A 19,464-nucleotide genomic window follows, 5' to 3' on the forward strand; every position below is an offset into this window, starting at 1 on the left:
ATTTACCATTACCATTTTTTTAATTAAATCACTGGAATTTAGATTTTTTTTTTCCATCAATACTTTGCACATTCTCAGATTCTCATGACTTCTCTGGTTGTTTTAAGACTGCAATATTTCATAAATGATTTCTGTTACAATGCAGTTATATAAATCATGTCTGTCAGAGAATTTAAAAGCTTTCCTGTTTTACTCCTACACAGCACAACTGACAACAACTCAATGCTTTGGTGCAACATCAGATTGTGTTTATTTATTTTTCCCCAAAGGTCCACAAGTTGTCTTTCACAGTCCTGCATGTACAACCCCACACATGGCAGGGCTTCAACAGTGACAGGAAATACACAAACAATATAATAACACTTAAATATTGCTATCTATATACTCTAAAACCTTTTCAAATAAGGACCACCTGTGTTCTTAATGGGACGTTTCTCCATTAACACTCACTCAGACTCTTTCAGGAAGTTCAGGTTTCCGTCTCGTGGTACATTCGTGTGTTTTCTCACAGGCAGGCAGGCAGAAACAAGTGGTAAGTGCAGACCAAACAAAGCACTGCCAAGTTATATAAGCAGCTAAATCCATAAAGCTACTCTGAGATGAAAAAGGTTCCCACATGGATTCCTTGCAGATTTAAAGGAAAACCTGGTAGAAAAACCTTTTTGAAACTGAAGCACAGAGGTGATACAAAGCTAAGAAAGGACTCAGGCTAGTGAGTATGATTTAGAAAAGCTTATCGGCATCAGTGTTTGAAGTGTTTGGCTCCAAAAGTGAAACTGGTAATGATGATAAACTAACAGAGTAAAATATATTCAAAAAATAACATTACAGTGCTTGGATCACTGATAAAAACACCTTGGATTCCCTTTACATGTAAAAACACTGAATAACAAACTTAAAAAGCATTAAATTAGTGGTTATGTGAAGCTTTGGAGCCAAACTCTTCTTTAGTTACATCCAACATAAAAGGCCTTCTGGTAGGTGATTTATTTTGGTTGTACCACAGACTGTTGAATTGAAGTCACTCATAGTCAAAGATGATAGCAAAATAAAAGATAAATAAGATAAATTCAGATAAAGTGCACAAGTGCTCATTCAAAAACAAAGTGGGACAAATACATTCATCAGGAGTCCATTCTGAGAGACACACACACACACACACACACACACACACACACACACACACACACAGAGCGTTCAAGTGTTTCAGACAGCCAGTTAACACTAAACCAAAACCAGGCCTGTCAGTGTGTGTGTTGTGTTGGTCAGTGTGTCTATAAGGCAGCCAATTGTCAAACACTGATCACACACACACACACACACACACACACACACACACCAGAACCAGACAGTGAGAGAGTTCTGACAGCGAGCGGCCGAGATGTGAGCAGCCATTCTGAGGGTGAAAGTACAAATATTTATTCAGAACTTCTGTGACCAGTTTTTAAAAATCACAGCTTAAATAATTATTCGTTTTATAATTAAGTTGATTAATAAAATAGTTATCAGCATTTTATTTTGTTTCGAACTAAAAGATGCACAATAATCTCTGCTTCCAGCTTCTCTAAGTGAGAACTGGAACAGACTTAAAGTTATTTTAATAATTAAAATAGAAAGCAACAAATCTTCACATTTTTGATGATGGAACCATCCTTTTGTCATCTTTGCATAAAAAACTACTTAAATAGTTGCCAATTACTTTTTTTTTTTTTAAATCAATTTACAAGTTAATTAATTGACTAATGGGTTCAGCTGTACTTGTATAAACTGCTATTTTAGAGGCATGATACATGATATTTTAGAGGCTCTTTGTTTTGTGTGCAAAATTCTTAATTTGTGAAGTAACTAAAGCTGTCAAATAAATGTAGTGGAGTGGAAACTACAGTATATCCTTCAGCGATGTAGTGGAGTAGAAGTAGAAAGTGGACAAGAAAATACAAGTAGCTCAGATTTGTACTTGAGCACAGCACGTGAGTAAATGTATATCCCACCACTGCTGTGAACAACTCACAGGCATCTGATAACTGAGTTGCTGTTTTAAAGGTCCAGTGTGTAGGATTTAGTGACATCTAGTGGAGAGGTTGCAGAACTGAAACTTCTCCTGTTTCAATAGTTGACGATAAAATTTGTTTGAGCATCACAACCTCTGCGAAATGACTTATTTCACTACCTAAATTCCTTGAGATCGGAGAAAACAAGCAGGACCTTTGCATTTTTGACATTAACATTATATAAGTTTCTCAGTGGGTGATTTATGAAATGGTAAATGTCTGTTTGATGTATGTCTCAGTGCAAAACACAATGACAATGTTTAATATGCTGGGCTGTCTTACACTGTCATAGACTTTAACAGAATAGATAAAATGGCTTTTCTCAGTGCATTTCACCGCAGTGTCTCCTGGCGTCACCGCGTCATTGTCAGAACTCAATCATTTATTCCTGTAATCCAAAACTCTTTTTTTTTTGTCCACATGTCCTCCTCCTCTTCTTCCTCCTCTGTGCAGGGAAATTAAGATTCAAGTGCAGCTTCATCCTCTAACGTAAACTTTCACTTACACCAGTGTAACAGAAACTCCCCGCCCTTTTAAATCGTTCACACAAGGCATGGCTCATGCAGACTCATGCGTGCGGCACATAACACAATTTCAAGGTTGTCTGAATATAAATAGAGAAAAAGAAGAAAATAAAGCCACAACAGGTGAAGTCCACATTCATTCACACAGTTAGAAACACCCCTCTGTCCTCGGCAAACATCTGTTTTCCAAACGATCTGTCTCCCTCTGCTGTGCTCGGTGGCATTTCACCTTATAATTCATAAATTCATAATTTCATAATTGCAATATTTCTTGTGGAAAATGTGTACCTTTTTTTTTCTTTTTTTCTTTTTTTTGCTTAAGTAGCCAAGGCATTTGCACCAAGGAGTAAACATAAATCATCATCTTATAAATCTCAGAGGTAGAACCCTGACAATTTACTCAGTGAGGAGATTGACAGGTAGATAGATCAGACAGACAGAAGTAAACAAACGCTGTCTGTGTTTAAGACGGTGTCTGTGAGTCGCAAAAGCAGCAAACGAGAAATGACCAAAAAAAGCTATGAAGTAAAGGAGAGCTCAGGTGTAACTGTTGGCGGGATTGGGTAGTTTTTTTTGTGCAATCCTGGCAGCCGCTCTTCCCTCAAACGTAGAGGATGACATTGCTGTCAGCGGGACAGTGAAGGCCTTCAGAGGGGTTCAGGGCGCGGCAGGAGGGGGGCTGCTGGCCGGCCGCCAGGTGACAGCTTTTTGGGTGAGGGGAGTCACAGTCATCTGACGTCAGCTCTGCGATGTCGTCTGACTGAGTGTCCGACATCTCCAGGTCACTGCGGATGCTCTCCGGTTGAGCTAGGGTGACGTCTCGGAGCCCCTCCCTGATTGACACGCCCGGTGACAGTCCCAACACTGATCCAGACAGAGCCCCGCCCCTCCTGGAGCTGCAGTCCTGAGGCTCCTCCACACCTGAGACAGTCGCCATGGCAGCGGAGCCCGGGGGTGGGGTTAGGTCCTCTTCACTGGTCAGGCAGAGATGGCTGGGTTTGGTCTCAATGTCCACCTGGATCTCCAGGTTGGTGCACTCCCTGCAGAGACACAACAAGTCAGTGTCAGTGTGACGCTTCTGATGTTCAAACATCTGACAACTGACTAATGGGAACAACAATTTCTGACATTGGTCCAGTATTGAGTGAGTGGCCAAACAGTCTGCTGTTGATCCCTACAGAGATAGATCTCTTTGTTTAAGTTTAGGATTGTTTTTGATTAACCACAAACAGCCATGAAATAGTCATCTCCACAGCCACCAGACTCTATTTAAATAAACAATCATTTTAGTCTGTATAGATTGAGCATATTTTCACATCTAAGTGGGTGAATTAAGGGTTTATATCAACCAAACCAGAGTTGGTGATTGTTGGAACAGTGGAAAGAAGAACCAAGATGGCTTTCTGAGTTGTATTTTGTTTCTGTTGACTTTGAATGAAGTGTTTTTTTACAATGATAAAATTACTGTTTATTTAAATGGAGTCTGGTTGGTTTGCTTATAGTGATTATAGAGCCAAGATGTGTTAAGATGAAATACTATATTTGTGAAAGAATATTCTAAAAGGTTGGTTGCAATATAAGGAACCCCAATACAATCGCAGACCCCACTGTGATGAAGGAAACATAGCCGAAAACACTTCATAAAGTTTGCTGTTCTAGGGAGGAGACGTGTGTTTTTCATTTTGATGGCCGACATCAAATTGTTAAGTCAAAAAAAACAGCCTCATCTATGGCATGACAACCATATGCTATCATTACAAATGACCCAACTGCTCTTGTAATAGAAAAACACAGGAATATTGTCAAGAGGAGCAGCAAATATTACGGCAGCCACTTCCACACATGTAGCTCTTTTTTCCTGTTAAGTATCTGCTAAGTAAAGCTTACACTAATGTACATTGGGATTTATACAGCTTAAGGTGTCGCAAGAAATGAGACAACAACATGAGATCATGGCATCAACCTGTCAAATCATCAGATTAGTTTTACCTATCTCAACCTCATCACATCCAAATCTAATCTGACAGAATGACAGAGACCAGCCTGACAACTAACAAAACTCTCTTGTAGTGTGTGTGAAGAAAAAAGAATAGGGAGTAGAAAGAGATCAAAGACACCACAGACAAAGACAGAAGTGGCACCTGTCAGGTAGTGTGTAGGACGAGATGATGGACCCGGCCATTCCTCGAGTGCTGGCACAGTCACTCCCTGCGCCCAGGCTGCCTGTTTCCCTCTGGGCGGATTCTTTAGCCAGCTCCCCTGCCTGCACCTCCAGCCTGCAGGACAACAAACATTCAAATTAATCAATAACACTGTTCTATTAATAATTGATAAAATAAACCATTAACTAACATTTACACTGCACAAAGACCATGACATGTTCATTATTGGCACTGATCAAATTATTTCTGTTTTAACCCTGTGAATTAATTTGTTTTCATGTCCTTCATACTTTATTATTATTTTAACAGCAAATCCCCAATAAAAATTCTGCACCCTCAGACTGGAATATATTGCAGTGTTTGAAAACTCTATAATTAAGATTTTTTTTAAAATCACACACTGGATGACTGAAGAGTGCCTTTAGGTTAACATAAAAATGACAATTTGTATAGATGAATATGTTACGTTGATAGTTAGGCCATCCATATTACCCATTTCTGAAAATAATCAATTTCAAAAATCAATTTTCTAATGAATAACATTCTCTTGAGCTTAAACTTGGCTCGGCTGAATTCTTCTCTTTTCCTCACCTGCTGTATTTGCCGTTGCGTGTTCCCAGAGCTCCACCTGCCAGGGTGTTAAAGTGGGGTGTGTCACCTAGAGTCCCAGGGGCCACGGAGAGCCCCTCACTGGGGGAGGTGGTGCTCAGACCGCTGACTGCCCCGTCCAGACTGCTCTCGCCGAGGCTTGGGGACTTGAGGGCTCGCCATGCATCGGCCACTGCAGGATCACATAGACAATATTCTTTTTAGTACAAGATCTGTTAAATAGCATCCTGCTTGTCCTGAGGGGAATCAGTTTGGTGTCCTCACCTGTGATTGGACCATCGTCCTCATCAAAGTCAATGCGTACACCTCGTCCCTTCCCTCTGCTGACACCGCAGCCTCCTCCACGACACAGAGAAATGGGCACCACACCATACACGTAGGCCAACATGATGGGCACACCGATACCTGAGAACAGACAGAAACAGAATTACTCATAAGTTTCACAAAGCTTTGGCCAGTTTGTATGTAAACTCTTAACTGTAATTGATTGCTTTTTAGCTTCAGTTAACTTCTGTATTTCTGCTCTGGCTAGGCATGGCCTTGGTCATGATGATTATTCTGTATGATCCCAATGAGCTCAAGAAATTAAGTAACAAATCAAGCAAGAAGGAGAAGGGGGAAAGATGAAAAGCAACACATGCAAAACAGCTGCCATAGAGTTAAACAATAATTCTCATTTCCATATTCTTTGCACATATCCCTTTGATAGAGAAACAATATTCAAGTCAAAAACATGGTGTATTTACATTCACAGTGCATAAAAGACAACTTGTTGAGTTTCTTACCGACGCTGACAGCTGCAATGACAGGGGCGGTGATGATTGACAGGGCCACGCCTCCTGTGATGGCCAGGTTCCTCCTGTGACGAGACGTCTTCTTCAGCTCGTAGTGGGCATGGATCTGCAGCATGAGGGGAGGGACAGAGACTGAGGTCAACACGCTGGTCAGACACTTCACAGCAGGTCAGAAATAAGGCTGAACACAGGCAGGGGACGAACAAGACACAGGGACTTGGCTTCGGTCTTGAGGATTTGTAGTATTTATTCACTGACAAACAGCCTAAGCTGTTCACACAGTGCTACATTTAGCTTCATAGTCTTGGCTCCAGTCGCTGTAGCCTCACTGCTGTCACACATATGCACTCTCTCTCTTTCTGTCTGTCTCTCTACACACACTATCTAGCACCAAAATGAGGCACCAAAATCCGCGCTGTGATTCGGTCCGGTAGGTAGTGGTCATACAGGGTTTCCGTACCCAACTCTACCTCAGACTCTATGGAAAAATTGGTCAGCGGTGACGGTTTCTCACCTGTACAATCTACAACAGTTGAGCCTAATACTCGGATGAAACCAGCATCCATCACGGATTGTGTACTTTTAATGAAGATGAGTATCATCCAAGTAAAATGTGTCAATATCTGTACTGATGATGACGAAAAATCTTCATTTGGGCGATTAATTAGTTGGTTGAACAGATACAGATAAAAAATAATGGTGTATTTTTTCTTCCATACAATCTACAAATACTCACTAAAACAAACAGAAACCACAAGCTTTCTCGCACAGGCAAATAAAAGTAATAGTGATACTACAGAAAGCTTTCCTGCAGGGATTCATTATGAATCATTTACACACAGACCTACTTCTTTTAAACAGCCTTCAAAGCTTTTTCTTCAGAAACAAAATCTGGGTCATAACTTGCCATAGAGAAACAAGTCTGCTTTACTCCTCTCACTGAAACACTTCCTGAAAAGATTCAGTCACTAATTCCCTGATTAAGATGACCAAAGCTCCTTGGGCAGGTTTGAACAGACACAGGGTGTGGGTGAGCTCATGTGTCTGAGGCTGCAGTTAATCAAACTAGTTAACCACTTCCAACTGTTCACACTGTGCCAGATCTTCTGAAGGCTTAAATAGAAATGAGCAGTTCCACTTTTGTCCACAGGAGAGCACTGCAGTATTGTCATGTGCAGCCAAATGCCCATTGTCAGTCAGTTACCTTCCTCTTGTTATTTGAAAGAACATTCACCTTTGTGTATCTAATAATGCAACAGTATAACCAACTGCAAAACATGACAAAGCAGGATCAGGATATCACATCTATGGAGACAAAAGAGGAATTTTGGCACATCTGCATGTTTTATAAAGCCAGGTGATGACTTATGAAGACCCTTTAGGATTGACACATTGATATATTCAATAGATTTTACATCAATATAACTGCCAGGATAATGAAACAAAGACAGTGCACAGAAAGCCAAGAGATTTCCATTGATAAGACAGAGGAAAACAAGAAATTCACTGTTAATGGCACCATTCATTTCTTGTGGATCAGTTCCTGCCGTTCACTTTATTTCAGTTGCTTTAAATTCCAGCTTCGCAGAAAATATATCTAAAAGATGCGGAGGTGGAGGAAGTATTCAGATACTTATACTTAAGTTAAAGTAGCAGTACTATGTCGTAGAAACACCCTGTTACAAGTTAAAGTTGTACATTTAAAATTTTACTTAAGTAAAGGTATTAAAGTATAAAGTAAAAGCCCACTTGTTATGCAGGACAGCCCATTTCAGAATGATGTATATTATATTATCAAATCATAATTATTGACAGATTAATGTGCGCATCACTTAAATGCAACCTGTCAAACAGGGGTCAGCTGTAATTACTTTATATGCTGCTTTGTAACCTTTAATAACACATCATACTTAATTTGTTGATAATATTTTGTATGGATAATCTAAATCAGTAAAGTAGTAGTAACTACATTTACAATAACAATATCATATAACAATAATAATAATAATAATAATAATAATGCCTATGAAATGTAGAGGAAGTATAATATAGCATAAATCAAAAATACTGAGGTAAATTACAGGTACCTCAAAAAGGTTTTAAATACAATACTTCTTCTTCTAAGTCTCCTAGGAGAGGAACTTCAATATACAACTTAAAATAAAGTTAAGGTAACTTAAGGCAATCTCTAAAACACTTTCTTAAGTTTAAGGACTTAAATATAGATAATTTCAGATATTTTAAGAATCCCAACTTTATCAAAAATCTGTTCTATAAGCCATCAGTCAGCTGTGAGTTCTATTTTTGAAGTCTGTCTTTCGGTCAGTGTGATTGTTGATGCGAATGGAAACCTTTTTGTGGTACTCAAGGGAACTGAAAGTTGTTACTGTTATTTCTGGAAAACGTTTAACATTGTCCCAAAAACGAGGCAGCATACTGAAACTCAAACAGAAAAAGGTTTTTGTTCTGCAACGTTGTAAATTCCAGGTAATTACCAGAGGGGGATTGTGAAAGAGTGACTGTAGCAGAGCTGTAAACTATTTGTGTGTGTTGCTACAACTTGGAGGTTTTTTTTTTCCACTTCTGGTTTCTGTAGCTGAAGATCAACGTCAAGTGAACTGACCATAGTGATTAAAACAGTGTTGCTCAGTGTGAAGGGCAGCTTAGTTAGCTACACACAGTGATGATTCATAATCATCTTGAAAAGTCCCTTCCATGTCTCTAATTTCTATTTTTCCCCACATCGTTTTCAAGTTATATTCAGGAGGTTAGATTGTAATTCGTCTTTTGTGGTCAAAACAATACTTTTGTCATCATTAACAAAAATAAGACAATATGAAAAATCCACAAATGTAAAGTCATCAAAACTAAATTAAGTGAGATACAAATGGAGTAGCATGTGTGCTATATATTAAGCTTAAAATCTGTGTTTTGGGCTGTTTTGCTTTGATTCATGTATGTGAAACAGGTAAACATGCATTTTTTAAATTAATTTGAATCAAACACTCAATAAAAAACTTGCTTTATAGCTGAGTAAAAGAGAAAATACACCAAAGCAGAATAAAAAGGTGAGGGAAATCATGATGAAAAACTAACTTAACTAACTAACTTAATTAATTAATCATATAAACAACAAATCAGCAGTAGGCCTTCAACTTGGTGAAAATGTGCAGCCAATTTTCTCTTCTGGGAAATGATGAAATCTTGACACGATCATGTACACGTCAAAGCACTCTTTACTTAAAATGTATTATACTGTTCCAGTAACTGAAGCTTCTTCCTCTTTGTAGGGCTGCAACTAACAGTTATCACTGTCAGTCAATCTGTTGATTATTTTCTTTATTAACTGAATAGTTGTTTTATATTTCTGATTGATATTTTACCAGGACTACTTAGTTTTACAGTTTGATGAGAGTTTAGTCTGAGCCTGACAGAGAAGGAGAGGAGTGACTCTCTCTTGATCCGCTTCTATACTCTTTGTGTTTGTAGTGACAGGCATACGAAAATGCAGCCAGCGAAAGTTGTGTCATCCAACAGATTTGAGCTGAGAGATGAGCAGGGAGATCTGGATGCTGGTAAGATAAAGGGAATTGTACCACAGTTCATTCACACATACTACACACATTGTTATGACACAAGGCCGGTTGAAAATCGGCAAAGTATCCCTTTAATCCAATATCAAATTAGTTGGCGATAAATTTAACGCATTGAATAATCACTAGTAGCTCTACCTCTCTGAAGGTCTCTCACCTTGCGACCAACGTAAACAGGGATGCCAATGACCATGGCGGGAACAGCGATGCCTGCGATAAGGGTGATGCCGACTGGAGCTCCGATCAGGGTGCCCAGCTGCCACAAAATCTTCTTCTTCCTGCTCCAAGGCTTTTTTCCCCAGAATGTACAGCCAGATGGACTGATGGAGGGAAACACAGAGGAAGGGAAGAAGAGAGGAACGGGGGAGAAAAGGGAAAACAGTTTACATTTCCACATCTGTGAAATATAAAAAGGTCGAACATGGAGCCGATGTAAGATATTAAGGAATAGATCTCAGTACCTGAGGTAGTGCAGGTCGGAGATCTCCTTCATGCAGAGCCAGCAGAACTCACAGCCGCAGACGGCGCAGGTCATGTGATTGCAGCTTCCATCGTTCATCTTGATGATGTAGGCACCACAGCGAGGGCAGGGCTTGATGTCATCAGCTGGGGACAGAGGGAAGTTTAGCTCCTTGTGACATCGCTAACATCAGGACATTTCTTTCCTTTAATTTCCTTTGTTGCATGTGGTTATTTGCTTTCTTGCTGAGAGTCACATGAGATCAATACCACTCTTGTGTTTGTGTGGAAAATATGAAGCTGAGCAACCGGATTTTGGCATTTTTACACAGAGAGATTTAAGATTTATCAAGAAAGATTTATCAAGAACTAACGTGTTAGTTAGTGAGCTTTGAAGCTGTTGGCAAGTGGATTTTGTTTCCATTAGACAGAGCAATGCAAGTTTTTCCCCTGTTAACAGTTTTTATGCTAAGCTAAGCTAACCAGCTGCTGGCTGTCGCTACATATTTATCTGAGAGATATGAGAGTGGTATCAGTCTTCTCATCAGACTCTCAGTAATAACTTGAATAAGTGTATTTCCCAAAATGTCGACAGCCCTTGACTTCACTAAAGCACCCAACAACCCCCACATGTGTCCTCCCAACTCACCGTTGTTTTGAAACTCAGCTGTTAACTATAAAAGGACAAAACATAAGCAATGAGCCAGAATGAGTCAGGTAATAGAGTCCCAAAACCCAGAGATGAGTTAGCATTTTAGCGCTCAGGGACTATTGAAGTTAATGGGTTTTTTGAGTGGGTTTTTAGTTGGAAGCATGAAATAAGGTCTGTGGTTAACACAAGCTTAAGAGATTTCCATGGTTTGTTCTATGAGATAAAATACCTCAGTAAAAAAAAAAAAAACACTCATGAATCTTAAAGCTTCAACATGTCTTAAAAAAGGCAGTTGCTAACAAGTGGCTAAAAAAGACTACAGAGGTTGTCAGGGAGTTAAACATCATCACCCTGAACATGCAGACTCATCTACTCACTGGTCCGCCTCTACAGCTTCATTGTGGTGGCAATGTTTAAGTCATGCAATTATAGCGTAGTTTGTTTAAAGCCTAACATCAGCTTTTGACTTCTGGCGACTGCATTTACGCTTCAGAAATCATAAAAGTGGAGTTTATTTGTGAAGATTATCTTGCTGAACAAAGCGTGTGAGCATCATAAACTTCTGTTTCCCACAGAGATCATTTTCTATAATAATCCAAAATCCAACAGAAAAAATCCCATCGGCTTATTGTCAAGGCATCCAAGATGCAAATATAGCGAGGTGAAACGCCAGACGAGTGAATCTGGAGTTGGCTTTCTCATTCACTTTCTCTGGCGAGTGTGACCAGCAATCCTGCATGGTATACCTTTAAAAGTAAGAAAAGCAAAAACTCTACAATGGTCCCATCTAGATAGTGTTTTCCAGCTTCTGTTGGCAACAAAATCAAACCTCATTAGAGTAATGGATCGGACAATTGCAGCAGTTTGTCTTCTAATGCATTTCAAAGGAAAGAAAGCCAGGAAGCCAAAAAAAAAAGTCCATTTGCTGTGTGTTTGATGCTGGGAACGCTCTCTGCTCTTTAAAGGGCATTTTGGCATTTTAACTTAGAGAGACTCTGGCAGATCCAGATCAAATGGGCCAAATGTGTGTGTGTGTCTGTGTGAGAGAGAGTGGTTGTTATTGTTTTTTACTCTGTAGTCTACTGAGAAACTCTCTTATCTCTCTCTTCCCCCCATTTTACTTCTCCCTCTCTCTTTTTGTCTATATCCCGTTGACTAATCAGCAGGTATGACCAGACAGACAGACGGGCACGGAGGGAGCGGCTTGGATTTTTTTATGAGTCAGTTTTGATCCTCTGGATTGTCATCAGGTCTTCTGAATACTTGGCAGAGAGACGCAGACTGAAAGTGGTGTGTTAAGTAAAGACAGAGATACATAGATCGACTGAGGACAGATGGACGGATTTAGTTAATAGATTTTTCATCAAAATGGGATTAAAGACACACACAAACATGTAAGGATGTTTGCACGCACAAGCATGAATGTTTGTATCTATCATCACCACCACACCAAGTGAAGGACTACCTCAGCATTTTAGGAAATATGCTGTTCTGCTTGTGCTGAGAGTTAGATAGGAAGACTGACACCACTATTATATCTGTGCTTTAAGTGTAATGAAGCCACAGCGAGAAGACAGTTAACTTGTCTTAGCATAAAGAGTAGAAACACAGGGAAACAGCTAGCCAGGCTCTATCTAAAGGTAACAAAAACCAGCACCTCGAGAGCAACAGTATCTGGCATCTGTTTCTTACTTATTCACTTTCTCTTTCAAACTTGGTGCTAAAAAATTTGGAAAGATGTTCTAGCACTGCTTAGACAGAGACGGACTGACTTTGTGGCAGCATGTTATGGCACTGCACTGGAGAAGGGTCAAAAATTTGCACGGCAACCTGGGTATCATATTTTTATAACCCCCGATCGGAGCTGTTTAGAGCTTACAGAGACAGACCTTTAAAAGAGCAAAAACCTTCTTGTTTAACCAGAAACAGCACAGAACTCTCAATCGCTAGACCCACCAGACCCTATTTAAATAAACCGTAATTTTAACATGGTAAAGCAAACTTCATTCAAAGTTGTCAGAAACAAAATAAAACCCACAAGAAACATTTTGGTTCATCTATCCACTGTTCATCTATCCAGCTCTGGTTTGGTTAAAATAAACCTTCAATTCACCCAGTTAGATGTAAACATATGCTGAATCTGTCCATGCTATAATTACTGCTTATTTAAATGAGGTCTGGTGGGTTTGGCAATGGCGGTTTTAGGGCCTAAAAAGGCCTATCTCTGTAGGGATCTTTTTTTTAACGTGGTCAGACACTTACAATAATTATTTCCATTCGTCACTTAAATGCAAAATCATATTAAAATAAGGTCCAGTTTCACTGAGTTTACTGAGTTCAGAAACATAAATGTTAAGGTGACACTTTAAATGCTGTATGACAGGAAGCAGGGCGCTGCAGTCAGGAAACAATCAAGAGGAGACACTGTGATATAAATAGTGTCTCATGCTCGATTGAACGCTGCTTGCGGTGGGAAGCGGCGAGGAGTCGGTAGAACAGACGTGAGACGAGTTTGACTCACAGTCTGACAGACTGACATGTGATAAAGACTGACAGAGACAGAGAGGCAGAGAGTTCTCAGAGGTGTGAAGAATATTTTCAGGTCGGAAATGCTGGAGGAGAAGATTTTATCTGCCTGTTCATGTCAGACAGAAGCACATACACACACATCTGCACAGTATGTGAGTGTGTGTCTGACTGCGGTTTCTTTTCAGTCACTCTCCAGGGAGGATGAGAAGTGTGTGTGCTTTTCCAAGTACTTACTGGGTCCCTGCTCCTGTGTGTAGCTGGGTGAGTGGTTGCTGTGGGTGTGCAGGGATTGTGCCCTCTGTTGGCGGGCAGAGTCGCAGGTCTGGTTGGGGTGCCAGGCCTGTTTGCAGTGGTAACAGAACTCGGCGCCGCATCCCTCTCTGCGACACACCAACCTGGGACAGCTGGCACAGCCCGAGGCAATGACGGCAAACCTGAGAGGAAGAGACAGACAAAGAGAGGAGTGTTCATAAATGAGGAAACTGAAGAGGTCAAGCTATGCAAAAAGACTTTTTGATTGTGATGAGGCAATAACTGACAACTCTACGGTATATTAAAGCTTCATTAAGGAGAATATCTTTTATTGACACTAAATGAAAAGACTGTGAAGTATATTAAAAGTTGTTAGTACAGCTGATCCCACTGAGAATCATCATCCAGACATCTGAAATTAAGGTCAGCCCCTCACAGTTTGTGGGAAAAGAGCCAAAGCAATCAACTGATTGATGAACAAAGTCTGGCAAGTCAAAGATATTCCAGTCAGATGTTCTTTTCACTCAAACAAAATCCAAACGGGTCGTGAATTGTTGGCTGACACCTGACAGGTGCAAAGAGGATCTCTGCATTTACAACAGCAACATTTCAGACCAAATTAAAATCATTTGAATGTCAAGTAGACTCCCAATTTAGCTGGTCAACCTTGACATGCAAATTTGCACCACTGACTAATTGCAAACTGGCCTGAAAATGCTAACATCTGAGGGAACAGAGACCTTGAGACTACAAAATGGATAAAGCTAATCCAAATTCATATGACCTTGCTCTGCCTGAGTAGGAACTTCTCCCTAAATGTAATACAGCGTGCTTTGCAGTCAGTCATGAGACAGCAGTCACATTTTGAGGGAATGAAAATCAGCCTCTGCCTCTTCCTTTCAGAACAGACAGCTAACATGGTTTCAGTCATACAGATGGAAAGCCCAGGTCCTTGAGAATCGACTCATTTAAAAAGCGTTCTAGGACCCATTTCTTGCTTGTCATTTCTCATGGACCTTGCTTTTAGATTTAATGCATAGCGCCCTTAAGAAGCACTCTGTGCAACCATTAACCTTATTATTTCATTTTAACTTACTTTTTCTACTTATTTTTGTTTCTTCTGCACATCTCTGAGTTTGGGTACAAAAAATTTGGCCATCAATATGTCTCAACCAAATTTCATGGTAATCCATCCACACCTGTACTTTTCCTTCTATAACAGGGGAAAATGTCTGGTGTGAGAAAGGCCTATTGTCAGAGCAGTTTACTTTCAAAACACAAATGTCAACCTTGTGGTTGCACTATGGAGGAAAAGTCAGGGGATCACCAAAGTCAGTATGAATCATTGCCTAGGCAGCATGAATATATGTACAAAATTTCCTAGCAATCCACTGTATAGTTTTTGAGATATTTCCATTTCCATGACCATGTAAGTCTCAAGAACATCATAAGATTATATCATATAATATGGGTTGTTCTGTCTCTTGGTAACATCTTAACTTAACTCAGTAACTTTTACCCTTTATCCACACCATATAACAGTGTAATAATCATAGCTAATCTCTACAGTCTGTGACACTGACTGAACTCAGGCCACTAACTTGGATATTACATTAATGAGATGTAACTTTAAGAAATGCAAGAAAACTGTTAACTCAACCGAAGTTCTAAGAGATGAAGATTTTCAATATGGCCACTAATGGGCACATTACAGAGCCTGGAAGCTCGCCGCAGGCTGAGAGGAGTGAAAGGAGATTTGATCAATAGAGTAATCACTTAGTAACAACATTGAGAGAGGAGGGAGAATGAGACGGGATGAGGTCAATCAATATGGATTTCACAAGGTTCAATACTAAGAAAGGAGACAGAGGAGTGTAAATACAGCAGTGATGGAGTTATTGTTAAGGCTGTATTCAGAGACGAGACATTAAAAGGGTCAAACCAGCAGTAATTTGTGCTCAATTTAAACTTGTATTGAAGGACCATGTGTTGCAGGGGAGAACAAAACATGACAATCCAGATTACTTTGTGATGGATTCTTTCTTATTCAAGAAAGTGCTATGAATCATTAGAAAATATTCATAAATCTTGCACCACCAAGAAATTCCCTAAAAAAACACATGTTCCTCAACTGTGGTTTGACTTTCCACTAAACTTCATTGACTTCACTTCTTATGCTTTTGAAATATCCTGCCAACAATCAAATAGACAAGCCAAAACCAAATCTAGCTTTCATTGAGGAGGTACTTCATAAAGAAAACATATTCCCAATACAACTTCACCTGACCAGCTATTGTTGTGTGCTGAAGTTAGGCCAGCACTTCTAAGCAAATAATTGGTAAATATAGAAAAGGGGAGGCATTTTATAACAGCTGGGACAAAAAAGGCAATTACAGAGAGGGCGCGAGACTGAGATATAGGCTATCAATCACTGAGGAAATCACAAAGGAGGCCAGTCATCAAATATTGTCACCAAGCTAAGTGGGAGAAAACATGTTGGAGGAGTGATAACAAAAGCAGAGCGGGATTTTAACATTTTTTGCCTTTTTTCTACTCAGACAAACAAAGACGATGCCAGTTTTCTGCATGTTAGTCGGGTGTTGAAGTTATACTATAAAAAAAGAAGGAAGCGCCAAGTGTGGAAGAAGTGATAACATGACAAACTTATAATTATTTTGGCACGCCTCCAACACGCCGGCCCCAACACGTCGCTCATTACCAGCTCTTCAAACACTGTGACAGGCCTGTTCTCTCAGGACGGAATAAATTAATGGACATCAGAGGAGACAAGAGTTTTCTTTTTCGGGACAAGATGAGACAAGAACTGGCATTCCTGCGGAGACACTTCACCTCGCATCTGTGAGGATCTAGACATCAATTCTGTCTCAAAACATCGGCACAAAAGTAGCTTCTGTAGTGATGAAACAACCTGTCAGACGTGTTTTCAACAAGCCTTTGAGAGGTCAAATGGTCACTTAACTGACTCAATGCTTAAATAACGGTATAAACTTTCAATTCAATGAAGAGAAACAAAAACACAAAGATGCAAGTTTTGCATTTTTTCCTGCAACATCAGCACTCTGGTTCAAACTCGCCTAAACAAAAACAGAACAGCAGAGTGTCAAACGAGAACTGAACAAGGGCTTCACAAGATAGCCAATTTCTCAACCTTTTCCCTTTTTAAAAAAAAAATCTCCCCACCATGTGAAAATCCCATTTTTGTCAGCGAGGTCTAACTTCTCAACGTTTATACTGTAGCTGTCGTCTGTATTTACACAGTAAGGTCACACAGGATTTATATGTCTGTGTTTGAGTCCTTAAAAATCTACACAGCAATAAATGAAGAGAGAAAAGCTGTCTCAACACAAAACTGGGTTGCACCAATAAGGATTAATTTAAGGCAGATGCTATGCTATTAAATGTGGGCTGCCCTATATTTCTCAACAAAACGTTACACAAGTCAGTTAGTTAGCCCAGTGTCACTTGTGATGGCTCAGCAGAGAAGCTCTAGTCTCCTGCTTGAAAAAAAAAAACCCTGCTAACCGATATAAGCGAGCTAATTGGCCAAATAATAAATGCTCGGTGTGAGTGTGTCTCTTCACTTTCTTTGAGGAATTTGATTATTTTGCTAAAGTCATTTAAAAAAGGCTGCCATTTTAAAAGTTAAACCTCCTCAAGTGTAAGTTTAAAGCTAATATTGGATCACATTTTAAACTGGAGTTCAAATTTTGGATGGGTCAAACAAACTCCGGACTTTCAGCCGGGAGACTGCTGTTCATGTTCTGTGTGAAACCAAAAGTCTAACGAGTTGTTCAACAGTGTGCTAGTATGTGTAGCATACTATGCTTGTGCCTAAGGTCATGTGAGATAGCCCATTTGATATAAGTCACATGACGTTACATTATGCTTGTAACAACTGCGCTTATTTTTAGACGAAACATTATGTTTTTTTCTACACCTAACCATGTACATTTGTTGCCTAGGAATTAAACTTAGGAATGACGTTTTAAACTAAGTTTATTTTGAAATGACAGTGTATAAATTTAACAAACTGAAATTGAATATTTCCTGTGAAAATGGAAGTTTATTTTGAAAAGTCACAATACATGTAACAAGTGTAAATTGTGGGAGGGGTATCTAAAGCATTGCAGTTTAACATGTCCATCCATCCATCTTCTAACCGCTTCATCCTCTTGAGGGTCGCGGGGGGGCTGGAGCCTATCCCAGCTGACATTGGGCGAGAGGCAGGGTACACCCTGGACAGGTCGCCAGACTATCGCAGGGCTGACAGAGACAGACAACCACAACCACTCACGCTCACATTCACACCTACGGGCAATTTAGAGTTATCAATTAACCTAATCCCAAATCTGCATGTCTTTGGACTGTGGGAGGAAGCCGGAGTGCCCGGAGAGAACCCACGCTGACATGGGGGAAACAAGCACTCCTCACAGAAGGACTCCCACACCCGGAATCAAACCGGGAACCCTCTTGCTGTGAGGCGACAGTGCTAACCACCACACCACCGTGCCGCCCAGTTTAACATGTCATGTTTGGCAAATGAGAATGTGTTGGTAAAAACTAAAGTGATGTTTAAAGAGAGGTTAAAATATCATGTTTCCTCATTTTAAGCTAATTTTAAACATGATTTCAGATTAAAATCAGATTTAATTATGTTTAAAAATGAATCCCAGTTTGTGTAACCCAGCTTTGGGGCCTTACATTTTTGTGGTGGCATGACGACCAAAGCAGAGGCAATATCTGGACCAAATTTCGCGGCAATCCATCAAAAAGATGTTGAGATATTTCAGTCTGGACCAAGTCAGTGAACAGACCAACATATCTACAGCAGTGGCTAAAGAACATGTAGAGAACAACAAGAGAAACGACAACGATGGAGCATATGTGTGTTTTTTTTGCTCTGCATGTGGCTAACTCAGGAATTGTTGCGGTACAAAACACAGGTTGCCACGACAGCTTTTTCCTGGGAGAGCATCCCACGTCACAGCTGCCTCACAATTGGTGGATTCTGATGCGGGGCTGAGAGCAATTCAGGCTGACATTTCCAGGATGGGAGAGGAAAGAAAAGAGACAAACAGAAAGGATAGAGATAGATAAAACAAAAGGAGGGTAAGAGGGGCATGTGAGATCATGAGCTGAGATGTAAATGTGGGATACAACAAGACAGATTCAGGGGGAGAGAGACGGAGGAGACGGAGGAGAGGCAGAGGAGTTTTATGAGTGCTGACATGCTGTGTGCTGAGAGGAAACGTGCACAGACAGTCCTGTCAGTGTTCAGCTCCACCAAAAGCCACCTGGGAATCCTGCTGAGCTTGTAAATGTAATGTTACAACACACACAGAGATGCACTCTAATAGCCAGCTGTATTTAACACCAGGATGAACTGAACATGATTCAGTCTGACTCACACAGAAACATGAAAAACACATTAAGTGTCCGTCAGCAACAAAGGCCAAAAACCCAGAACAATGACACAAACACCGAATCCAGCGTGAACACGTATTGATCTGTTTAATTAAGTCCCAACTCCTGTTACCCCTGGCAACGCTCCTTCTATCCTGCATCGATAGTTGCCATAGCAACTGACAGCCAGAGGAGATGGGACTCTTTGTTCTCACTGGATACTCGAGTCTGACAATCACACACAGGCCGAGACCTTATTGGCTGGATGAGATGAGCAGGTTGGAGGTGAGTAACTGAGTTATGGTAGTTAAAGGGACAGTTCACCCCAAAATCAAAACTACACGTTTTTCCTCTTACCTGTAGTGTTATTTATCAAGCTAGATTGTTTTGGTGTGAGTTGTTGGAGATATCAGCT

General features: G+C 40.2%; 1 protein-coding gene across 1 annotated transcript in view; it reads right to left on the minus strand.

Annotated features, from left to right (window-relative positions):
- Positions 1–223: 223 nt before the first annotated feature.
- rnf19b (ring finger protein 19B) overlaps positions 224–19,464 on the minus strand; it is a 48,893-nt gene continuing 29,652 nt past the window's right edge. The window contains exons 3-10 of the mRNA XM_049602974.1: positions 13,608–13,807; positions 10,195–10,339; positions 9,891–10,053; positions 6,132–6,246; positions 5,611–5,751; positions 5,329–5,518; positions 4,717–4,851; positions 224–3,615 (exon numbers count right to left, since the gene is read on the minus strand). Of these exons, the coding sequence (XP_049458931.1) occupies positions 3,177–3,615; positions 4,717–4,851; positions 5,329–5,518; positions 5,611–5,751; positions 6,132–6,246; positions 9,891–10,053; positions 10,195–10,339; positions 13,608–13,807 (1,528 nt within the window). The 3' untranslated portion in view covers positions 224–3,176. The remainder of the gene's footprint in view (positions 3,616–4,716; positions 4,852–5,328; positions 5,519–5,610; positions 5,752–6,131; positions 6,247–9,890; positions 10,054–10,194; positions 10,340–13,607; positions 13,808–19,464) is intronic.

Source organism: Epinephelus fuscoguttatus, linkage group LG17, assembly GCF_011397635.1.
Source record: "Epinephelus fuscoguttatus linkage group LG17, E.fuscoguttatus.final_Chr_v1".
Classification (NCBI taxonomy): Eukaryota; Metazoa; Chordata; class Actinopteri; order Perciformes; family Serranidae; genus Epinephelus; species Epinephelus fuscoguttatus.